The sequence below is a fragment of the Sturnira hondurensis genome, unplaced genomic scaffold, assembly GCF_014824575.4.
Source record: "Sturnira hondurensis isolate 20B ecotype Veracruz unplaced genomic scaffold, ASM1482457v3 Scaffold0013559, whole genome shotgun sequence".
In the NCBI taxonomy this organism is placed as follows: Eukaryota; Metazoa; Chordata; class Mammalia; order Chiroptera; family Phyllostomidae; genus Sturnira; species Sturnira hondurensis.
The window spans coordinates 2,421,478-2,445,508 of record NW_028086190.1 but is presented as its reverse complement, the minus strand read 5'-3'; the positions used below and the strand labels follow the sequence as shown (position 1 = coordinate 2,445,508).

Genomic DNA, 24,031 nt, shown 5'->3' with positions numbered 1-24,031 from the left:
CAGTTCATACAGCTTCCTTGTTGGTCTTGGGGAGATGGTTTAACTTTTCAGAGCTTCAGTTTCTTCATCTTTAACACTGATCATTCTTGCGAGGGTATGTCTCTTAAGTACTTGGCATATTACCTAGTACATATTAAGTAATCAGTAAATACTAACAGGTATTAGCTGTGATTTTTCTGTGATTTTTTTTTAAATCTTTAAAAAGCTGTGCCTGGATTGAGGTGTGGGTGATTTATGTACACTTAGGCAGCTGCAGCTCTCACCTTTTTTCCCGAAGGGAGGAGACAAGCTCCATTACAGAGGAAAGGGGCAGCCGAGCCTCAGCCAAGGATGCCTGGCCCCTAATTATCTCCTTCTGTAAGTGCTAGCCCCTGGCAGAGCCAGGGGGCACGGGGGCATTTTCTACTGGTTAAGGGAAGATGGAGCTCAGCTCAGCAAACATTTGTTCAATTTTTGCTGTGTTTTAGGCTCTGAAGAAACAAATCTAGAACACAGATTGTCACAATGCATAGTCAAAATGGCCATAGTAGATATGAATGACTGTCTCCTGGGAAAACTGAGATGAGTCACCTAACCCACATGAGGAAAGGGGACCGAGAGAAGGTGATTACTGAGCTGAGTCTCTTGTTGTTATAGATGTCAAAGTATTTTCCCTAAAATTCTAGTCAAATGTGCTACTACTTACTAATTCCTCCCAAGGTCTCAATCCAAGTATTTTGAAGGCCCTTGGGGCAAGTTTATATCCTGCCTTCTGTCCCTTCTCAATCTGATGAGCTTGAAAATGCTTAACACCCCTGTGCTATAAGAGTATCTCTGGTTGCTCTCAGTTAATCTCCAGGGAGCTGATATATTTATGTCCCGTAAGTATGTAATCCAATAACAATTGTGACAGCCATCTTAAATGGGTCAGATTAATTTACTACCAGATGTATTGGATCTCTGTTCCTATGGCTTATTCTGAAACTTGATGTCTGATCATTCATCTGTAACTTCCCTGTCCTCTCCAAGGGGCCATGCTGCCCACAGGCAGCTCTGATGGCTCAGGAAATTAAAGAGGGACGCAGAGTATAGGGCAATGTGTTGTGTTGCATCTTCAGGCAATGGTGGAGAACTGTGGAAAACAGAAGGACCACTTGTCTCATCCATTCCCAATGTCCTGCCATTTCCCTCATCCGCAAACTTAGGGTCAACAGCTCTTAGGCAGTTTTATGAGGGTCTCTGAGTTCTGTGAAACTTAGTGGTTTGTAAATACAAGATATTGAATAATTACTTTTGCTTCAATTCTCTTTTTAAGCTATCACTTTATCTCTTGCCATATGAAATACTTCAGAGAGTTGGTTTTCAGGGCCCCCCTCTCCAATCAGTCTTCCAAATACTTGCTTGTTGTGCAGACATCATTGGAAGATTTGCTGAACACACACAGGGACAGCAGGCACAGACACACAAGTCGTTTTGAAGTTTAAGGAGTAAACAAAATGGAAATGTATACTCTGGCCTTGGTAAAAGCCCCACACGTCCAGCACAAGTATCTCCTTTCTTAAAGTCAAAGTGTGGGGGAGGATTCTGTAGGTCATTGCTGAACATGTCCAGGATGCTCTTTGACAAATGAATTAAAGTTGTTAATGATAGAATATAAAGTGAATGGTTCATGCAAGCATTTACTGGGGAAATTTTCTGAAATTTTATATATGTGTATTTTATATTTTACATATTATTTATATATTTTTCCCTGGGTGGTCCATTGCCCACCACACTCCCACCCATCTGTGACACTTTTCCTGCCCCAGCTCCTTTCCCAGAATAGCAAGCCTGCAAAATGAAAGACTGTGATGCCCAGCGCTTATATGGTTTTAAGCTTCTCAAGCTCTGGAAAATCACAGAAGGAAACTGTTATAAGCAAGGTATGTATTGATGTAGAATCCACCACAACTAGACAGATACCATTTATCAATGCTTTTTTTGTGAGGAAACTAATGCCAGAATTATGATGTGGGGAGAGGCTGGTAGTGGAGCCAGATCTTCCTCACAAGGTGCACCCCACTGTCAAGCTTGCTTTTGTGGCTTTTGTGGCACTAGTGGTGGGTTGTTTGTTTGCAATTGAGGGGAGACAGTAAGATGACACTTTGGGGGCCAGGAAAACTTTCATTCTCTCCTCTTTACTGTATGTTACCTGCTAGGCACTTCCATAGCCCTTCCCGAGGAACATCCCAAGGACACCTAGAAACACCTTATGTGAAAATGGGCACTGTCATACACTTTATCTTTCATTTAATGGAGGTTGACGATATAACTGACCCATGGTGGAGTGAAGTGAAACCACATGTAGGCTGGATTGACCTTCCCTTGATCTAGAAAAGACACTTGCTGTTTTCCAGCTCACCCTTGCATACTTAACTCTTCCAGGAGGGCAGTTCTGCAGAATGAGGTTGGCAGGAAGTAGACCGCTTTTCATCACACATGGTCTTGCTGCAGCTGTGTATCTATCTGGGTCTAGAAAGTAGACCCATTGATTGTATTCCTTTCTCTTGACATATAGAATGATAGTTGTGTTAAAGTCTTAAGTACTTAGTTGTGAAATCTTTCTGCATCTTTTCATACTCAACTTTGTAAAATTCCCCTTCCATTGTCTCTCTGAGTATAGATAATTTCTAAATGTAAGCCTCTCCCAACACTGAGTCCAGTTCCGAAATTATTTGTGTGTTACTTATCACATTTGGGACCCTCAAACCCCCTTCTATAGACAGACTATTGTTTGAAACAGATGAATTTTCTGTATATCAAATGTACCTATGTGTTCAGGAGAACTCTCTCTACCTGAAAAGTCCATTTAAAAGGTGAAGCACAAGGTGATTTCCACTCCAAATCCCTATGCTTGTGCCCATTGAAAGATAATGCTGATGGATCAAGAGACTTCACCTAGAATCCACAGTCCTCAAGTAGCATTAGGAATCCAGGTTTGTCATGAGCAAAAACTTTGCCAGCCAGTTACTGCAAGCTGGATTCATTCACTTCTGGTGCTTGATAGATCATGGTCATGTGAAGAACTTGGACCCTAAATTCTCATCACTTCCCTATCAGCTCTATCGGCACTATTAATTTACTACCAGATGTCTTGGTAGTGCTATGAGCAACAAAAAATCATAGGGATTTATTATATGCACTCTAAAAAGCCAGGGAGTGGCAAGGAGTTTGGCTGACTGACTTGTCTGGATTCTGAAATGTCAATGCATGAATCTCCCTCAATGACTGCAGTTGTAGAATCCCAGGATGTAACTTTGTCTAATTCTCTCATTTTATCTGTGAAGAAAGAAAAGCCAAAGGTATTAAGTGACTTGCCCAAGGAACCATAGCTAGAAGAGCGAGCTCAAACTAAAAGCCTAATAAGCAATGTTTCACAGCTTCAGTATGCATCATAAATGAGTGGACTCTAGAACCTTGTATAGTGAATCAGATTGTGGGATCTGAAACCAGAGCTCCTGAGTTCAAATCCCAGCTCCACCTTTTATCAGCTTCATGTCCTTGAGCAAGTTACTTAACCCACTTTTTTCTTGGTTCCTTATCTGTAAGATAGAGATTGAATAATATTCTCCTCATAAGGGTTCCATGTAGATTAATGAGTTAATATAGGTCAGGCACTTACATGTGTGCCTGGTTATTGAAGAATACACTCTGTATCAAAGTCTTCCCATGGTAAAGAGCTGGAATCACGTGACAGGATAAAGGACCCAGTGACCAAAGTAGACATAATATACTCTTAACTAGGATTAGTAAGAATTTTCTTTCCAAAATACTTACTGAAAGAAGTTTTTATAACTTTCTCTATACCTCAGTATCACTACAAGAATGAATTGAGTATTTTATGTACAGCTGGCAAGTATAGTTACTTCAGGTAGAAATAGTTTATCCTTTCCAAAGATATGCATGTTGATCAATGAGAAGAGCATGTCTTACTCTTTAAGAGTGAGGAGTGGAGGGTAGGAGGTCAAGTAGGACATGAAAGGGAAAGAAGTAAAATAGATGCATTCATGGAGCATGAGAATTTTTCTAGTAATTTACTATGAATAAATGATAGTCAAGAATTAGGAATTCAGCTGACCTCCATGTGGCATGGGGTAGAAACCATCTCCACAGTTTCTTTGGAAGTAATGTGGATTCCATGGTTCTTGTTCAGAGTTACCAGTAAGTTACTTCATTGCCACACTGTTTCTGTGTGGTTAACTGGGAAATGGACGATGTGCTCTGAGGATAAGTGGGCAGCTAGAAAGTTTTCTGTGGCCTGGAGAATGTTGGGCTACATGAAGCTAAACTGCTAATTATTGTAACTATAAGATAAAACAAGCAAAATGGAATAGCAAAAACAGTTCCCCTAGTTTGGGTATAATCATAGCAGTAATTCCAAGGAACCACAAATAGGAGAAAAGGAACCCCAGGGACCCATGCTTTCTGTTGGTCTGTCTTGTGTATGAGAAATCATATAAAAACAATGACAGCAATACTAATAATGGCAGCTGCCCTAAGATATTTTGCTCCCAGAACCTATGCAAGCTAGAAGCTAGCAAATAAGAACACAGTTAAGAATTCTGGAGGCAGACCACTTAGGATTCAATTCTGGGTCTCTTACTGACTCACTGTGTGACATTAGTCACATTACTTCAGTTAACCCATATGTAAAAATGGCATAATAATAGTACCTCTGTCTTAGGATGGCATGAGAATTAAATGAATTAGTATATACCAAGTTCTTACAATACCTAGTACTTAACAAGTATCAAGTAACTGTTGGAAGCTATTACTGTAATTGTCCCATTTTATAAACAAAGAAGTTGACGTGCAAAGTAGGTAACTTGCCCAAGGTTATAAAACACAGGTGGGAGTAGATTCCAGTCCTGGTCTGTAGGAATCCAAGTTCTGGGTCAGTTTGACTCTTCAATGTCATGCTCACGTGTCTCCTGCTTGAAGAACACAACTCAGGGATTTAGAGCACTTCATCAGTATTATTCAGATCCAACTGTGTTTAAAATAGTGTTCCAGGGTTAAAAGTGCTAGCAATAAATGAGCATCATGGATAATCAAAAGCAAATGAGAGATTTAATAAGCCAATATAAATGCTAATATGAAGGTTTAAATTTATTCAGACTTTAGCCTGGCAATAATCCCCAACTCACCCTGAGATAACAAAATATCAAAGAGTAAAACATTAAAGAGATCTTTGAACCTAATTTGAAAAGTAATTTTAGGTCATTTTTGTGTAGTCAAATATGAAAACATTTGTGCAAGGCCTCACTCTTACTCCTCAAACACCCTCAGGACTGGAGAGTACTGGGCTGCTGCTCTCCATGTCCTGTGGATAGAACATCTGTGTGAACAGACTCCTAGTCTGTGAAGAGCAGGTGTGTGTCTGCGTGCATGTCCCGGCACTGATGGATGAATCATACCCTGCATCAATAGCTAGCTTCTCCCTCTGCTGACACCACATATCAAACTCTTGAGACTAAGACAGGGAGATCTCTCTAAGAGAAACAGCTCTATCTTTTGTTTTCCTCTGCCAAGCCAAGTTTGGATTGAATATATGGTCTGATTAAACATAGTGGAAAACTTGCTTGAAGCATTGTGTCTCTCTTTGCCATGGACCTATTGGCATTCTCACCGAAGCCCAGCACCCCTTGTGATGGACAGGATGAAAACATGCTGAGCATTCAGCCCTCACCTGATGAGAGGAGTGCCACTCAGCAGTGTCCTAGGGGCTATGAATTTGACCTGTACTAAGCCTAAGTGACCTTTGTCATTAAGGCTTTGACAGCCCACAGTGCCTCTGTTTCCAAGGCTCCCTTACCCACCCATAATTACACTAAAGAAAACAGAGAGGAATGAGAATCAGAATTTTCCAAGGTCTTACTACACTTTCCACTCAATATTCTTTCCACCCTCAAGCATGGAACTAGATAAATTAGAATTTCCCAAATGCCTCTTGCTTTCTTACACTTCACTCTGGCTGATATCTTCTCTTTACTTCTTTCTTTGCCCCGCCACCTATTAGTGACCCTTCAGGACTCAGACCAGACGTTACCAACTCCAGAACGCCTTTTATGACCGTATCTCCTTCCTCTTGACTCTTGGTCTATGTCTTTATGCTTCCCTAACACCTCATGCTTATCTGTCCCAGAGACTAAACTATAAGCCCCACAGGAATGGGGTTTATATCTGTCTCATTCACTACTCTGCTTCTCCTTCATACAGAGTCTGGCCATAAAAAGTGCTCAATAAACACTAGTTGAATGGATAAATAAATGAATGGTACTTACTACAGTGTCTTGTAGTTTTCTCTGAAAGCCCTTACAATCAAGAATTTTTCTTAAAAATATCTGGGTCCCTATCATTCAGTATAATACTTGGTGTATAGTAAATTTTCAATAAGTGAATGAATGGTTGTGGGCACATATACATATATGAGTGGCTAAATACACAGATGTATGGAAAACTTAAGTCTACGAAGCTGCAAAACACTTATCTTGCAGGAGATAACAGAATCAGATCTGTTAGGGCTACAATGTATCTTTCTGTGAGGACATTATCAATCCATAACAAGGAGAAATTTTTAGGCTTATAGGGTTTGTGAGGAATGCCACCTGCAAATCAATAAATAAATGGAAATTTTAATGGCTCGATTTGATGGATGCCAAATGATTTCCTTTTAAAATTTGATCCCACCCTGGCAGAATGGCTTAGTTGGTGGGCCATCATCCCATACACCAAAAAATTTGCAAGTTCAATTCCAGGTCAGGACACATACCCAGGTTGTGTGTTCAATCCTGAGTCAGGGCATGTGTGGAAGGCAACTAATTGATGTTTCTCTCTCACATCTAAGATACTCTAACCTTGGCTTAGAACAGTTATGTGGTCAGTGATGTACAATATAAATACGATCCAATAACAGTAAACCCAATAGGATGACAAAGAGGGTGTAGTTGATGTAGGTTAGATGTGAGGGGAACCTTCATAGAAGAAGAAGGGCTAGAATCAGATCCTGAGGTAGGAACACAGAGAGCATTCCAGGCAGGAAAAGTTGGAATCAAATTCACAGACATGGAAAAGAGAAATGGTATGTTGGGAAGCCAACAGTAGCTGAGCTTGGCAGAAGCTTCCTCTGTTTGAGGAAGATGATTCTGGAAAAGGCAAGAAGTTCATTTAGTGGAAGACCATTTGTGTGAGAATGCTAGTCATATATGATAAAGTGGACTTCCAGCCAAAATGGAGGCGTAGGTGGAAATACTGTGCCTCCTCACACAACCAAAATTAAGGACAACAAAGTTTTAGAAACAAAACCACAACCAGAACACACAGAAAATTGAGCTGTAGAGAAGTTCAACAACCATTTAACCAGACCAGTAACAAGGGCAGAGTTGGCAGCCAGTGGAGAGGGAGCATGTCAAGAAAAGGCAGTGGCAACCAGACCCAGAAGTGCAGGCGGTGCAGGGCTGACCATGGTCACACATTTGTGTGCAGATAAACTAGGCAAAAATGGCAGCAAGGCAGACTGTGCAGCCGAGGGCCCCAGCAACAAGAAATAAAGCCTAAAAGCACCAATTAAAAAGGTTCCACCTTGTGGGAAGTGGAAGAGGGGACTGAAATCCAAGAGAGAGTAGAACAAGCACCATTGTTCCCTCTCTGACCCTGTCCCCACATACAGTGTCACAACCCAGCAACTGGGTTGCCCTGCCCTGGTGAATACCTAAGACTCATATGTAACAGGCGCAACCTGACCAAAAATGGCTCAAACAGAAGAACAAATCAAAGCCCCAGAGCCAATACTTTTAAGCAACCAAGAGATAGCCAACCTATCAGATGCACAGTTCAAAACACTGGTGATCAGAATGCTCACAGAACTGGTTGATTTTGGTGGCAAATTAGATTAAAAAAATGAAGGCTACGCTAAGTGAAATGAAGGAAAATGCACAGGGAACTAATAGTGATGGGGTAGAAACTGGGACTCAAATCAACAGTGTGGACCAGAAGGAAGAAAGAAACAACAAAACAGAAAAGAAGGAAAAAACAAGAATTCAAGACAATGAGGAGAGGCTTAGGAACCTCCAGGACATCTTTAAATGCTCCAACATACTAATTATAGGGGTACCAGAAGGGGAAGAGGAACAGCCACAAGTGGAAAATTTATTTGAACAAATAATAAAGGAGAACTTCCCCAGTCTGGCAAAAGAAATAGACTTTCAGGAAGTTCAGGAAGCTCAGAGAGTCCCAAAGAAGGTGGACCCAAAGAAGAACACACCAAGCACATCATAATTACATTAGCCAAGATTAAAATGAAGGAGAGAATTCTAGAAGCAGCAAGAGATAAGGGGACAGTCACCTACAAAGGAGTTCCCATCAGACTGTCAGCTGATTTCTCACAAGAGGTCTTGCAGGCCAGAAGAGGGTGGAAAGAAGTATTCCAAGTCATGAAAGGCAAGGACCTACATCCAAGACTGCTCTATCCAACAAAGCTTTTATTTAGAATGGAAGGGCAGATAAATGGCTTCTCAGCTAAGGTCAAGTTCAAAGAGTTCATCATCACCAAGCCCTTAATTATATGAAATGTTAAAGGGACTTATCTAAGAAAAAGAAGATAAAAATATAAACAGTGAAAGGACAGCAAACTTAGTTATTAACAACCACACCTAAAACAAAAGCAAACTAAGCAGACGCCTAAAACAGGAGCAGAGCCACAGAAATGGAGATCTCATGGAGGGTTAGCAACAGGGGAGTGGAAGGAGGAGAAGGAGGGAGAAGGTACAGAGAATAAGTAGCATAGATGGTGAGGAGAAAATAGAGGGAGGGCAAGAGTAGTGTGGGAAATGTAGAAGCTAAAGAACTTAGGACACATGGACATGAACTAAAGGGGTGGAATGTGGGTGGAAGGGGGTGTGCAGGGTAAAAGGGAATGAAGTAGGGGGAATGGGAAGTTGTCATATAACTATAATATCATTATAGTTATAATGGCATGATCAATAAAATATATTTTTTCAGAAAAGGAAAGGTAAAAAGTATAAAGTGGAGGAAAACTAGAATAAAAAACAAAATAGTGTTAGAGGGAGAAAAACAACAGATGACACAGATTTATCATCTACGTGGTTTCTTCAATGGTCTTGACCATAAGGAGAAAAAAACCCAACTATTTTAATAAGAAATTTTCACCTATAATTCTAGGCAAGTCAACTAAAATCTTGACCTTCTAAGGGCAAGAGTGATTTTGTGTATCATCTACCCTACTAACAGGATGTTCATATCTGAATTCTAATAGCCAGTGGGAATTCTATGTCGTTTTAATGTGCTGTCATCTAGAAGATGAGGTGATTAGAAAATAGGAGCCAGAATTTAAACATTCTAATTAAATCAAGCTGCTTGTAAGTAAACAGGCATCTGGGTATTTCTCTGTGGCAGTGAGATGTCACAAAGAAGCGGGGGGCAGTGGTAAGGGAGGGAGGGCAGAAGATATTCTGTATAACTACGCCTAGTTTTGTTGCCATTCTGCTCTTGGACATGTTCTGTGAAGGAAGTGGGCTTAAAGCAAATGGATCAAAAAGATAATAGATAAACAGTCTTTGTGCACTGCAATCAGCCCAATCAATGCAAGTGGTTGTGAGCACACTGCCTGCTTCTGAGCACCGATTCTCAGCACTCATTGGTTACTTGTATACCTGTCACGGTGCTTAGTAGCAAATGCGTAAATGGTAAGTTAACATGGATGTGCCACAGACGTTCTTTCTCCCAGTCTCCATGTACTATGGCTACTTTGTTTGACTCAGTCCAAAGAGAATTGTCACCCTTCTCATCTAATCTCAGTCCTCATAGCAATATCCATGGATTTAACAAATATTTACTGAGTGCCCAGTAATAACAGTTCATATTAGCTAATGTTATAGAGCCCTTAATCTGTGCCAGGCACTGTGCTTAAGCCCTTGACCTAGATGTTCTCACTTGAACCTCATAACAGCCCTTTGAAGTCAGTATTGCTATTATTCCCACTTTAAATGTAAATAAATTGTTAAGTAGCTTGCCCAGATTATGCAATTAGAGAGTGGCAGAGCACAGTTCATTCATAGATAATCCAATTCCAGAGCCCAGGGTCTTCCACATTGTGTCACAGTGCCACCCAGAGCATCTGTGATGGGCCACGCACTGGAGTAGGTGCTGGAGAGAGGAGGACGAATAGATCAGAGCCTTTGATGCCCTTGTGGAGTGCACAGTCTAGTGAGAGAGACAGACTGTAGACCAATAACTGTAGCATAATGAAAGTGAGCCTGAGGGAAGAAAAGAATGTCCTTAGGAGGAAGGAGACAGTAGTGTGCTGCAGAGAGAAAGGTCTCGCTTGGCCTGATGGGAGGGATCAGAAAAGTACTCAGAGAGAAGGGGCATGTTTAGGATCCAACCTGAGAGGCAGAGGAGCTTGCAAGCCAGAGAAGTGGGATATTCTTCTGCTGGGTACTCAACCAAGTTGAATATATGGGTGATCTGAGATTAAACCAGAAAGATAAATTCAAACTTCCTTGTGAAGCACATTACACATTACAGGCCAGCCAAGGATTTGCACCTTGGCCTTTGGGTTACTAGGAGCCAATAGATGTTTTTTTTTCATAACCTTTATCTTGAAATAATTGCAGATTTTAAATAGTTGCAAAAGTAATACACAGAGCTTCCTTATCCATCCCCTCAATTTATAGTTGTTAATATTTAGGGATTTCTTTAAGATGTTTTATTTTTAGACAGAGGGGAAGGGAGGGAGAAGAGGGAGTGAAACATCAATGTGTGGTTCCCTCTTTCTGGGGACCTGGCCCACAACCCAGGCATGTGCCCTGACTGGGAATCAGACCAGCAACCCTTTGGTTTGTAGGCCAGTGCTCAATCCACTGAGCCATACCAGCCAGGGCCATTTTGGGACTATTAGAGAATAATGTCAGGAGATAACCTATTGCATCGTAACACTTCAGTGTGTATTCCCTAAGTATGAGGATGCTGTCATAAATAACCACAGTCTAACCATCAAAATCAAGAGATGATATTAAATCAGTATCACCATCTCAACCACAGACTCTGTTCAAATGTTGCCAGTTGTCCCAACAATGTCCTTTGGAGGTCCCCAAGATTTGGTTGTCATTTCTTTTTAGATTCCTTCAATCTGGCAGTCTTTTCTTGTCTTTCATATACTCTGGACAGTTTTGAAAAATATAGGTCAGTTACTTTGTAAAATGTCACTCAGTTTGTGTTTGCTTAATGTTTCCTCATGAGTTTTGAGTTCTTGACAGAAATACTGCAGAGGTATACCACTGATACACTCTTTTAGTGCATGTATCAGGAGACAATGAATGATGTTCTGTTCCATTCGCTACTGATGACGTTAACTCTTCTTACTTGGTTAAAGAGATGTCAGCCAGGTTTTCCACTGTGAAATTATTGCATATGTTGCACTTAATAGTAAGTAACAGACAAGTATTTTATGGGGAGATAATATGAAATTAAGTAAACACCCTATTCCTCATCAAACTTTGACCTAGTGTTTATATTCACTGATGATCCTTGCCTGAATCAATTTTTATTATTATGGTTGACAAGTGGTGACTTTCTAAATTCTGTCATTCCTTCTAGATTATTATAGACATGCTACTACAGGGAAGATAGCTTTCTTCGTATTTATTTGTGCATTTCTATTTTCCTCTGAGTTAAAATTCATCACTGTCAAATTGTCCCAGATGTGGCCAGTGGGAGCCCCTTTGAACTGGCCCTTGTGTCCTTTTGACACACACACCTCATTATTCTTTGAGCAATTCCTAGTTTTTTTTGGTACAAGATGTTCCAGGGTTGTTTTTCATTTTCCCAGCCCCTGTTACAGCCATTTCTACAAGAATTGGTTCCTTAGTGGAGAATGATATTTAGAATTCAAGATCTGGGTACTTGATAGGCTTGGTACTATTGCTTCTAGGCCTCTCAGCAGAGAAAGGTAGGAAATCATGTACATATATATGTTTATTTGTATACAACCATGTATATCTGTTGATATATGTATGTCTGTCTAGGAATCTATCTGTCTATTAAAAACCATGTTCACAGAGAAATGCAAACTAAAACTATAATGAAATATCACCTTATGCCTGTCAGAATGGCTACCATCAATAAATCAACAAACAACAAGTGCTGGTGAGTGTGAGAAGAAAAGGGGACCCTCATGCACTGTTTGTGGGACTGCAGATTAATGCAGCCACTGTGAAAAACAGTGTGGAGTTTCCTCAAAAAATAAAACTACCTTATGACTCAGCAATTCCACCTCTAGAAATACATTTGAAGGAATTCAAAACACTAATTTGAAAAGATATATGCACCCATATGTTCTTTTCAGCATTTTTATAATAGATAAGCTATGAAAGCAACCTAAGTGCCCATTAATACGTGATTGGATAAAGAACATGTGGTACATATGTTCTTTACAATGAAATGTTGCTCGAACATAAAAAAGAATGAACTCCTACCATTGGTGATGTATGGATGGACACAGAGGGTATTATGCTAAGTGAAATAAGCCAGACAGAAAAAGACAAATAAATGACTTCACGTATATGTGAATCTAAAGAACAAAGTAAATGAAAAAGCAAAACAGAAGCAGTCTCAGTACAGGGAACAACTGATGGTTCTCAAATGGAAAAATGGAAGGGGGATTGAGGGGCTGAGCAAAAAAGATGAAGGGATTAAGAAGCACAAATTGGTGGCTAAAAAATAGCCATAGGGTTGTAAAGTACAGCATAAGGAATATAGTCAGTAACATATATGGTGCCAGGTGGGTACTAGACTTCTTAGGGGGATCACTTCATAAATTTTATAAATTTCTAACCACTGTGCTGTACACATGAAACTAACAAAAATAATATTTAATCTCAATTGTAATTGAAAAATTTAAAAAGAAAACACAACTTTACACTATTTTCTACCAATCTAATTTCACTTTCTGACAGTAAGAAATCTGATTCTCGTTATTCTTCATATATTTATATTTGTTTAATTCTCCCTGAATGTTTGATTCCCAGCTACCCTGGCCTGTGCTGGGCCTTGTCACATCCATGGACTGTTGCCCATTGAGGCTTAGGCTACAGTTTAGTCTACAAGGGGAAGGAGGAAGGAAAGGGAAAGGAAAAAAAGCAAATGAGAAAGTTCAGCTGCAGCCATGCAAAGCCCCCTCACCCCCAGTGGGTGCCCTGGACCAAATCTGGGCCCCAGGCATACTGGTCCTCACCCTCCTGAAAACTCAACTTGGACTCCAATGGGGGTTTGTAATCAGAAGAAGTAAAATGACCAGATTTGCATTTTGCAAGCTTCAGGCCATGAATAAAATTGGAAACTTGGAGATATAGAGATAAATTGGGAGCTACTAGCAATAGTCCAAAAACCTTAAAGTGGAACAGAATCCTAGACAGTGTCCCAGATGCCCTGCCTCAGGCTTCCCAGAGCTGGCTGTGCTCCATGGTGTCTGATTGATTTTTGCCTGATTGCTGTCTACCTCCTGACCTCAGAGGCTTGCTTTCTAAAGGAAACAGATATCTTTGGGGGACTTGAAAAATCATGGGATAGAAATGTTGGGCAGAAATGCCAAGTTGGAGGAGCACACACAAGTTTTTAAAGCATGCTTCTGACAAATAACTGAAATGTACAGCAGTGTTTCACCTCCCAACAAAAACTCCATTTTAAAATTTTGAGTAAAGAAACAAGCCATACTTTGCTGCAAAAACCAGGGTAGGAGAAGGTTCTTAGGGCAAATAGCTTGGGGTAGGAAGAATCTGCCTTTAGAAATTACATACATTTATACCAGCAACAAGCAGTGAGTTACTAGAGAGGACAAGTCACTACCTTCTCTGAAAAAGTGGGAGAGAAAAACCTTCGCAACTCACATACCAAGCCCTCAGCCAAAGGAAGGCAAGAATTCCTCCTTGCATGTAGCTAGTACAAGCGCAAGCTGCTATGAAGTGCCAACCACCATGAGTTCTTGATTGACCACATTATCTCTGATGGCCACCTTTGCAAAAACAAACCTGTCCTTGGAGGGGAACAACACTCTGCCTTTGCCCATTGGACTGTCAAGTACCACTGCTATATTACTGAAATAACTCCAAGTGTATTTCTAGCCTTCAATGGCATCTGTGTTTGTTTCTTTTATGTCAGAACAGAGCTGTCATTTTGTCATTTGTCATTTTCTGAAGTTGTAAGCACCAGAGATCCTAGAATGTGCCTCTCAGATATACTGTGTACTGCTGTATCCACCATCCTGACCCAATGAAGCAGGATAGTATAATTAGGTATATAGGAGCCAGACCACCTGAGTTTGAATCCTAATTCTCTTGTTTACTAGTTGTGTGATTTGGACAAGCTGATTGGCCTCTGAGAGCCTCTATTATGTCACCCTTTAAAATAGGGGAACTTGCCATGGCTGGTGTGGCTCGGTTGGAGCATCATCCCACAGCCCAAATGTTGTAGGTTCAGTTCCAGGACAGGGCACATACCTATGTGATGGGTTCTGTTCCTGAGCGGGCAGTGATACCCAATCCAGGCACATTCAGGAGGCAAACAATCAATGTTTCTCTCTCACATCCATGTTTCTGTCTCTCCCTTCCTCTCTCCCTTCCTGTCTCTCTAAAAGCAACAAAAAACATATCATTGGGTGGGATATAAGAAAAGGAGGGAGCTTAACAGTGCCTTCTTCATAGGGCTGATGCAAATACATATCCCACACCTTGCATAAGCTCAGCCCTGAGTTTTTATGAAACTCAGGGATGCTGAGCTGGGGCTTATAAATCCACAGTGCTGCCTCTGTGATATGGAGCAACCCCATTCTCAGAGCCCACGCATCCAAGTCTTAGTAGGCTTGGATAGGATGCCAGTGGAATTGACATCTGCGTGAGTGTTGGCAGCAGGCATTCTGGGCCGTGACTAATTAATCATTTAACTTCTCCAGGCATTAGCTCCTTGTTGTTAAAAATGCAAATAATATTAGTGTCTGTTTCCCAGGAGTGTAGAGAGGATTACAGAAGGCAGTGCACATAAAGCAATTAGCAAAGTATCTGGCTCATTGTAAGCTTCGTGGAAATGTCAGAACTACTATTTTTATTAGCAATAATGTGTGGCGTCAGCTAGGTTGCTGTCACATTATAGCAAATAGAGCTCAAGGCTAAGGGTCTCTGCCAAGCCCAAGGCCAGGGGCTGGCCAGATCCAGACAGAGTGACAGGGTGACAATCTAATAGGCTGGGCTTTGGGCAGAACTCCAGCACCATCAGGGAATTGGGAAATCAAGGCTAAAACCTAAAATCCAGTTTTAAAGACCAGCCAACTCAAGTATACCTGATGCTGGGCAAAGGGCAGAAAGATTAATTCCAGCCTTTGGGGGTGGGAGGCAACCCTCCGTCTCTTGCCTGGCAGGGATCAAGAGTCAATCACTCAGAACCTGGCCAGGGTCCAGCCTGAAGCTACAAAGCATCAGCTCTGACCTTTCAGCTCAAAGAGCCTTCCCTGAAAGCAGGTTTTGACAAAAGGGACAGGAATGTGCAGAAGAAGGGCCGAGAGGAAACAAAGCAGTATAGAAAGAGAATTCTGAGGGAACCAGAGTCTCCCTAGCATTCTGGCCGAGGGCCCAACCGTAAAGCTAAACACCTGAAGCCTACAGGCCAAAAGAAACCATAGTGATCATGTTTACCATCCTCCTTATGCAGCACCAGGATCCTTTAGCCAAAATCACTGTGGCTCATGTGTTTTGGAATTCAGGACTTTGGTATTTTAGGGATATGTTCATATTACTAAGACATAAGTTGTATAGCACTCCTAGTTAGTTCACAGGGTCGGGGGGAGGGGGAAGGGGATGCCATAATCGAACAGGCTAATATTATTGTAGTGAAATGCGTGAATATTTACATCAATTGGGATATGACCTATAAAAGCATGACATCACTTCAGGTCCAGTGCTGTCACCAAGTAGTTTACCCCACACTGAAGAAAACTTTGTGGCATTCAGAGCTGTTGGGTCTTTGAAAGTGGTGGTGGCAGTTCTTTAGTAGACGCATTTGACATAATTGGCCAGTCAAGTGACTAATCCAAAGGCACCACACAGTTTGTTGGGGTCCCACTCAGTCTGAGCCACCTCGCATTCACGGAGCACCAGCTGTGTTCCAGGCACCGTGATCGGCACTGAGCTTACAGGGGTGTGTTGGTTTCTTGGCACTGCTGTAACAAAGCACCACAAATAGGGTGGTTCAGAACAACAGAAATTTATCCTCTATGGTTCTAGAGGCAAAAATCAAGCTTGAAGTCAAAGTGTCAGCAGGGCCATGCTCCCTTTGAAACCCGTGGGGAAGAATTCCTCCTCGCCTCTTCTGGCTTCCACCTTCTGCTGACCACCCTAGACATTCCTTGGCTTACAGACACATCACTGCAACCTCTGTCTCTGTCATTACACGGTGTTCTCCCTGGTGCTTCCCTCCCACCTTATGAGGACCACAGTCATATTGGATTAAGGACCCACCCTACTAGTATGAGCTCAGCTTAAGTGATCACATCTGCAGTGACCCTACTTCCAAATAAGGTCACATCCTGAAATACTGGGGTTAGGACTCCAGTGGGGGGTATGTGCCAACCCATGACAAGTGGTAAACCAGAATAGTCACAGCTTCACACCCTCCTCAGGGTGCAGATTACTGTACACTGAGCACAGCAAAGGAAACAACCACCAGAATGAAAAGGCATCTATCTGATAAGGAGTTAATCCCTAAAATATATAAGGAACTCCTACAACTCAATAACAACAACAACAACAAAAAGAAACACAAAACACGGTTTTTAGAAATGCAACATGGTGCACCCATTATGAAAAATAGTATGGTTTCTCAGGTAGTTCCTCATAAAATTAAGAATAGAGTCATCGTATTTTCTAGGAATCCCACTTCTGGGTATGTATCTTTAAAAAATGAAGTCAGGACCTTGAAGAGATGAGCACACTCATATTTACTGTAGCACTCACTATTCACAATAGGAAGACCTGGAAATAACCTAAAAGCCCATAGACAGATGGGTGGATCAAGGAAATGTGGTATATACATACAATGGAATATTATTCAGCCTTAAATACAAAGTAAATTTGCAACGTAAGTGAAATGAGCCAGTCACAGAAGAACAGATACTGCATGAATCCACTTATGGGAGGTACACAAAACAGTCAAATTCATAGATGCAAAGACTGGAATGGTGGTTGCCAGGGGCTGGGGCAAGGGGCAATAGAGAGTTACTAACTATGTGTTAGTAGTTATGTGTTCAACGCACATAAAGTTTCAGTCGTACAAGGTGAATAAGCTCTAGAGATCTGCTGTACAACATTGTAACTATACTCAACAATGACATATTATAGTAAACTTAAATTTTTTGTGAAGGGTACATCCTGTGTTAAGTGTTCTTACCACAATAAAAATAAAGAAAATAATAAAATGGTGTGTTGAGAATTTCCAAATGGGAAAGTATTAATGGGACCATAAAATTAAGGAGGATTTTTCCCAGCTGAAGGCTTCCTCCCTGAGGAAGCAGCATTTTCAGTGATAATGAAAAGATGCGTAAAAGTCAAGCAGGCAAAGTTGGGGGAAGAAACACTAATGCCCTCACCCTCTAAGGCCCAGAGCAGAGCTCCTGTTCTCCTCAACACTGGGCTGACATGGCAGCCAGACCCTGGAATCCCAGGGAAGACCTGTAAGTCTATCATGGCTACCAGCCATGGTCAGTCTTGCCCACTCAGGCTGGCTCCCCCTGGGCTGCAGTCCTATCCTCGTAAACAGCCAAAGGCACAATTTTCAGGGAAGCCCAAGAAGGCTCACATATGCAGGCTTGATGCAGGAGAAAGTGGGGGGGGGGGGGGGGCTGGAAATCTCTGCTTTCCCCTTTTTTGCCTAAGTTAATTTAACCCCAACTATGGATGGTGAAAGGAGGGTACTGGAAATATCAGGGTGAACACTTTGTAAAGTATATGATTCTCTAACCCCTATGCTTTATACCTGAAGCTAATACAAAATAATATTGAATATAAACTATAATTGAAAATAAAATAAGAGTAAAGAAAAGTACTTTCAACCCAGAATCGGCATAGTGTTTCCTACATAGACAGCTTCTGCTGACCTCTTCCCTTGAGAATGTAATGTACTTTTTTATCGTGGGTGGGAAGCTATGTCTGTTTTGCAAGTTTCTCCGAACAGTGTTGAAGTGGCCTCACAGCTGGCAAAATGCCTCTGCTTCAAGGTCCCAGTGGCTGAATTTTCCAAAGGTGGGGGCAGGGTGGGGACAACACAGTGTAGAGCCTCAAGTGTGACACATTTTAATCTTGGGACAGCATTTACTATGTAGGCATACGCAGAAGGTTCATAGCATTGGGCACAGTGGTTAGATTTGGTTTTCCATCCACAGCATTTAGTACTTCACTTAGAAGTGGGGAAAAACACCCTCTTTTGAAGTGTAACAAGCATAGAGGAATGTGCACAAATCCTACGTGTGTGGCTTGGCGATTTCTCACAAAGGGAACCCAGATCCAGCGCCCCAATCAAGACTTCATCCCAGAAACTTCCCCCTGTGCCTCTCTTCTAGTTACTGCCCACCAAGGGGTACCACCATCCCGATCTCTAACACTATAGCTGAGTTTTGGGTTTTGAGCTTTATATCAATGAAAGCACGGTATGAATTTTTGCCTTTGTGGCTTCTTTTACTCAATTTTATGTTCGTGAGATTCATCAAGGGTGGTTGTTGTTACAGTTTATTCTTATTGTTTCATAGTGTTGTAGAAGCATAAAATTTTTTATTCATTTCATTGTCGATCAACCTTTGTGCTATTCCCTGATGGGGTATGTAGAGTGCTGCTTTGGATATTTTTGTACATGTCTTTTGGTGAGCATGTACACACTCTGGAAGAAGAGTATATTCTTGTATTAGTTGTCTACTTTTGCATAACAAATTTCCCCCCAAACTGGGAGCTCACAACAATAAATATTTGTTACCTCTCATAGTTTAAGAATTTGGGAGCAGCTTACCAAGCAGTTCTGGCTCAGTCTCATGAGGTTGGAGTCATCTGAAGGCTAGACTGGGCCCAGTAGATCTGCTTTGCACATAGTCCACCCACATGACTGGGAAGATGGTGCTGACTGTTGGTGATCAGCCTCAGTTTCTTCACATGTGGATTTTCCATGTGACACATAAGTGTCCTTATGACATTATCATTGTCCATTGAGCAGTCAAAGTGACTTCCCCCAGGATGAGAAGTCAGAGAGAGAGAGAAGTGGAAACTGTATCATTTTTATCATTGAGCCTTGGAAGTCACATAGCATCACGTCTGCCTCATTCTCTTCATTACAATTGAGCCGCTAAGTTCAGCCTTGATTCGAGACTCCATCTTTCAAAGGGAGGAATGACCAAGAACATGTGGATATAGTTTAAACCAATAACCCCATGGCATTTTAAGCTTGGGTTTAATCCATACTAGAGATTTAAAAGTGAGTTTATAGAAATTCATACAGGATCTAAAAGAAGTATATTCAACCCACCTTCTCCTCTTCTATTGATTTAAAATTTCATGAATGCTGGTAGGGTGATTGCCAAGGTATTTTCTGGAGACAGCATGGTACAATAGAAAGCACAGAGGCTTTGGAGCAAGACACACCCAAGTATGAGTCCTGGATTCACTAATTACTCATTGTGGGTATTTGGGCAAGTCAGCCTCTTGCCCAGCTATAATGTGGAAAATCAGTAGAGCCTGTTTCATGTTGTTATTGAGGTAGTTGATGACATACCATGTACAAAGCACCCACTATGATGACAGGTCCTTTCCATTTGCTAATTTACCAGGAAATAGTTAACCACAGACATTAACTATTCAAAAGGTACTGTGATGAACCCTATGAGAGATACAAAACTGACTCACACATAGACCTTGCCTTTAAGAGGTGCATCCTTCTATATGGCTCTTAACAGGCAGAATAATTGTAATATGGTTGAGAAAATGATAAATGTCTGCTGCAATTATAAATATAATCCTTAAAATATGGATCAAATTTGGATATATACAAATGGAATAATTTTGATGGGCAAAAAAAAGGACAAAATTATTCCAAAGTAGGAGTAACGACTTGAGTAAAGACAGAGCTAGAAAACTAGGGGTGGGCATAAATTGAGAATAACAGAATAGTTCACTACAAATACACCTTAAATATAGCATAGATGGAAGGGGGTTGTGGAAATAGGGATTAGAAAGGTAGTTGTGTATCAGAGTGTAGGAAAAGATTGAGTATACACTCAGATTTACAGTCTGACAAAAAAGACTTTAAACCAATTTTCAGAGCTGGCTATGGAAGGTAGGTGGCCTAGCTACTGAAGAATCTACCTGTGATGCTTTTCTTAGCTAAGTCTTATTTGTAGACTCTTTCTGCCTTGCCTTGTAAACAGAACTTTCTAAAACTGATCATTAAAGAATGCTTCTGACTCAGAACCCAAGCAACAGAGCTTTTTCCTTGTCATTTCCATTTAGGAGGCTGCAGCAACAAGGAAATGCAGTGGGAATGTTTTTATAGGGCCTTAGCTGGCTATAAATGTACTTCTCAAGACTGGGCCATTTGGAATGGCCAATTTATGCACGCAACTCATCTGTCATTATTTGACTTCCACTTCCAGATAATGAGCAGTTCTCTCCACTTATTTTCCCTCAAGCAGACTGATCTATTTAGGAACCTTTACTTTTGTTACATTCTCCAGTCCCGGACAGTGATGAGATTTATACATAGGACAGAAATGTTTCTATGCTATAATGGAAGTTTGAAAGGAGTTGAAGCCAATGACCTATTGCTTTGAAGCCAAAGAAAAGCAAGCACAACTTTGTTCAGTCTTGCTAAGAATGGTTGCTGGAGAGATGAGCAGAAAGGCTTCTTCTAAACCCACTATTCAATATGTGGTGGCCAAGGCCATTACACGTTCCACCTATGTCTTACCTAGCACACCTCTTTTTTGATTAAGTTTGTGTTCCATCAAAATAAACATGATTGTGACCATTCTTGATGATTTTGTGGGTAAAAACTGGATGTTCCATTATATTACCTCCTTTGTTTTATCTGAAATAAATGCTAGAGCATAAAGGGAAAGGGTAGATTTGAAGCTTAAGATAGAACTCCTAGCCAATCCTATACTGGAACTTCCCTCATTCCCAGTCAGGTGTTCTTACTCTGTTCCCAGTCAGATGTTTTACTTCAGAACATTTCATATCATGGGAAGTGTTCTCTGCACAGGTGCTCAGGGTATCCTCTTTCTTCTCTGATTTCTTCCCAGGTGGGAAATTGGCAAGTGGAGTTCATGCAGTCTCACCTGTGGGGTTGGCCTGCAGACCAGAGACGTCTTCTGCTCCCAAATACGCTCCAGAGAGACAAATGAAACGGTGATCCTGGCTGATGATCTGTGTCGCCAGCAGAAGCCCAGCACAGTGCAAGCTTGTAACCGCTTCAACTGCCCCCCAGACTGGTACCCTGTGCAATGGCAGCCGGTGAGTTCTGAGGTTCTCAGCATTGGAGTTTGTGATTTCATCAGTGATTCAGAACAGGGGACACTCTCTTCAAGTAGTTTTGTCCCCTTAAAGCAATGTTCAACTTTAGTTCATTTTCCCTTCTTAGTACTCCCCTACCTTATTCAAATCCAATTGTTTTGATTACACAACATGTTTTTTCTACTGTGCCACGCCATGGAACCTCTAACAGCAACTCAAATGAACCATCTAGTAACCTGACAAAGTTCATCAGGCTCATAAAAAGTTCATCAGCCTTCATGACAAAGTTCATCAGGCTCATGAAAAAATTTAGAAATAAGGACAATGTGGTAGGTTTTCTATAAAGCTAAATTTGTTCTGAATTTGTGCCATCTAGACTTTCGCTAATTAACATTCTAAGAGATAAAGGTACTAAGCAATGATTTTTCCCTTTTTAACCTAATTACTTAGTAAAATAAAAATTTCTAAATCTTGAGTTTATTCCAGACTTTTTTATTATTTTCCTGGACATACAAATTCCAAGTCTGGGAACTATTGTTTTAAAGCAGGGATTTGTAACTGCAGCCCAAAGCCCAATCCATCTCATGGCCAGGTACTGTAACTGAAGTTTAATTGGGACACAGTGACACCCATTCTTTCACATATATTGTCTATGGCTGCTTTCACCCTGCAAGGGCAGAGCTGTGTGGCTGTGACAAAGACCATGTGACCCACCAAACCTAAAGTATTTGCTCTGTCCTTTTACAGAAAACTTTGCACTCTAAAGCACACATAGTAATAGAAGCAAAACTATTTTATGATAGTATCTTTTCTAAAATTATCTTTATCAAACTTAAATAATGTTTATGCCTTTAAAAATACAGAAGAATTTTAGGTTATTTGGGTAGAATCTTATTTTGCAATTTCCTCCCCAATGGGACATCATACACAGCTCCAGCCCCAGGACCTTCAAGTGACATCAAAGGTCATAAAAAGTAAGCCTGAAATGTGAGGAAGACATTTATCCCAGTTTCACTGAAACAGTGTTTTACTCTCAAAAGTGTCCCCATTAGCATGATAAATTATGTGGCTATCCAACCGACAAGGATAGAGGACAGCAGCTTGCATCCCCTTCCTTCGTGCTGCTGTTTCCACACGTCCTCTGTGCTTTTCACAATCAGGTGCCAGAGCCCCTGCCTGCTCCCAGCCCGTGTCGGGGCTGTGATTTAGCCAAGCGCTAAAAAAATCAAGTAGTAATGAGTGAGCAAAATGCTAAAATGTAGAGCATCTGGAAACAGACATTGACTATATATTTTCTTTTAGAGCTTAAATGTCTATGGCTAAATTCCATGCAATCATGTAATGGTTTATGGAAGTCCAGAGGATGTTATATATTTTGAACATCTATATAACAGCATTCTATTAAGAAATATAGTACAGCCCTGGCCAGGTGGCCCAGTTGATTGGAGTGTCATCCATGTACCAAAAAATGTTACAGTCTGATTCCTGGTCAGGGCACATACCTAGGTTGTGGGTTTAATCCCCAGTCAGGGTGCATATGGGAGGCAACAAATCAATGTTTCTCTTTCACATCAATGTGTGTCTGTCTCTTTCCCTTTCCCTTTCTCTCTAAGAAAAAATCAATAAGCATATACTTGGGTGAGGATTTTTTTTAAAAAGAAATATATATTACATACCTTGTTGAATCCTCACAGCAATCCTTAGAATCCAGTGAAAAGTAGATTTCATTATCTTCATTTTGGGGTTTGAGGAATCTGAGGCTCACACAGCTAGCAAATTTAGGGTTGACCATCAAGCCAGGTTTATGTGATTTTTCCCACCATACCCTTTTGTTGGAGACCACCATGACTGAAAGGGCCCTCAAGGACTGGATATGAGCCCTTTTGTTTTACAGACGAGATAACTGTGGCCTAGATATGGCCTTGCTCAAGATCATAAAGCCTGGTCACCTGGTTTCTAGTGTATTTACACTTTTGCCTTTAACCAGAGTGAATCCATGGTCTAAAACTGTACCAATAACTTATGCCAACCCCCAGATAAGATGGAGAATCAACCAAATGAACCTCCACTGGTGATACTACTAAGTCCCTGTATTATTAGCTTGTTTTGCCATTAAGTGCATAGTAAGTTTTGGATAGAATATTTATTGAATGACAAAGTGAATAAATAAATCAAGAATACTGTCCACAAGCCCTGAAAATTCTGAGTTTATGCCTTACTGCTCTGTTTGTTGTGTGGTTATAGGTCACGCTGACCTAGCAGTAAGGGCGTGTGAAACCCCATCCTCTTTTTGATAGCCACATGTGTTGCAGAATAATGGCGGTAACCTTTGGTGCTCTTTAAGTTTTTAGAGCACTTCCACATGCAGGATCTTTATTGGTCTTTTGCTGCCACCACCACCTCCGTGTCCAGTCTCCCTATTAAAAAGAGCGAATTTCCAAAGATTAATTGTTCTTCCACTT

General features: G+C 41.0%; 1 protein-coding gene across 2 annotated transcripts in view; it reads left to right on the top strand.

Annotated features, from left to right (window-relative positions):
• ADAMTSL1 (ADAMTS like 1) overlaps nt 1–24,031 on the top strand; it is a 437,788-nt gene that overhangs the window by 258,792 nt on the left and 154,965 nt on the right. For both annotated transcript variants that reach the window (XM_037061917.1, XM_037061916.1), the window contains one exon: nt 21,359–21,569. In XM_037061917.1, the coding sequence (XP_036917812.1) occupies nt 21,359–21,569 (211 nt within the window). The remainder of the gene's footprint in view (nt 1–21,358; nt 21,570–24,031) is intronic.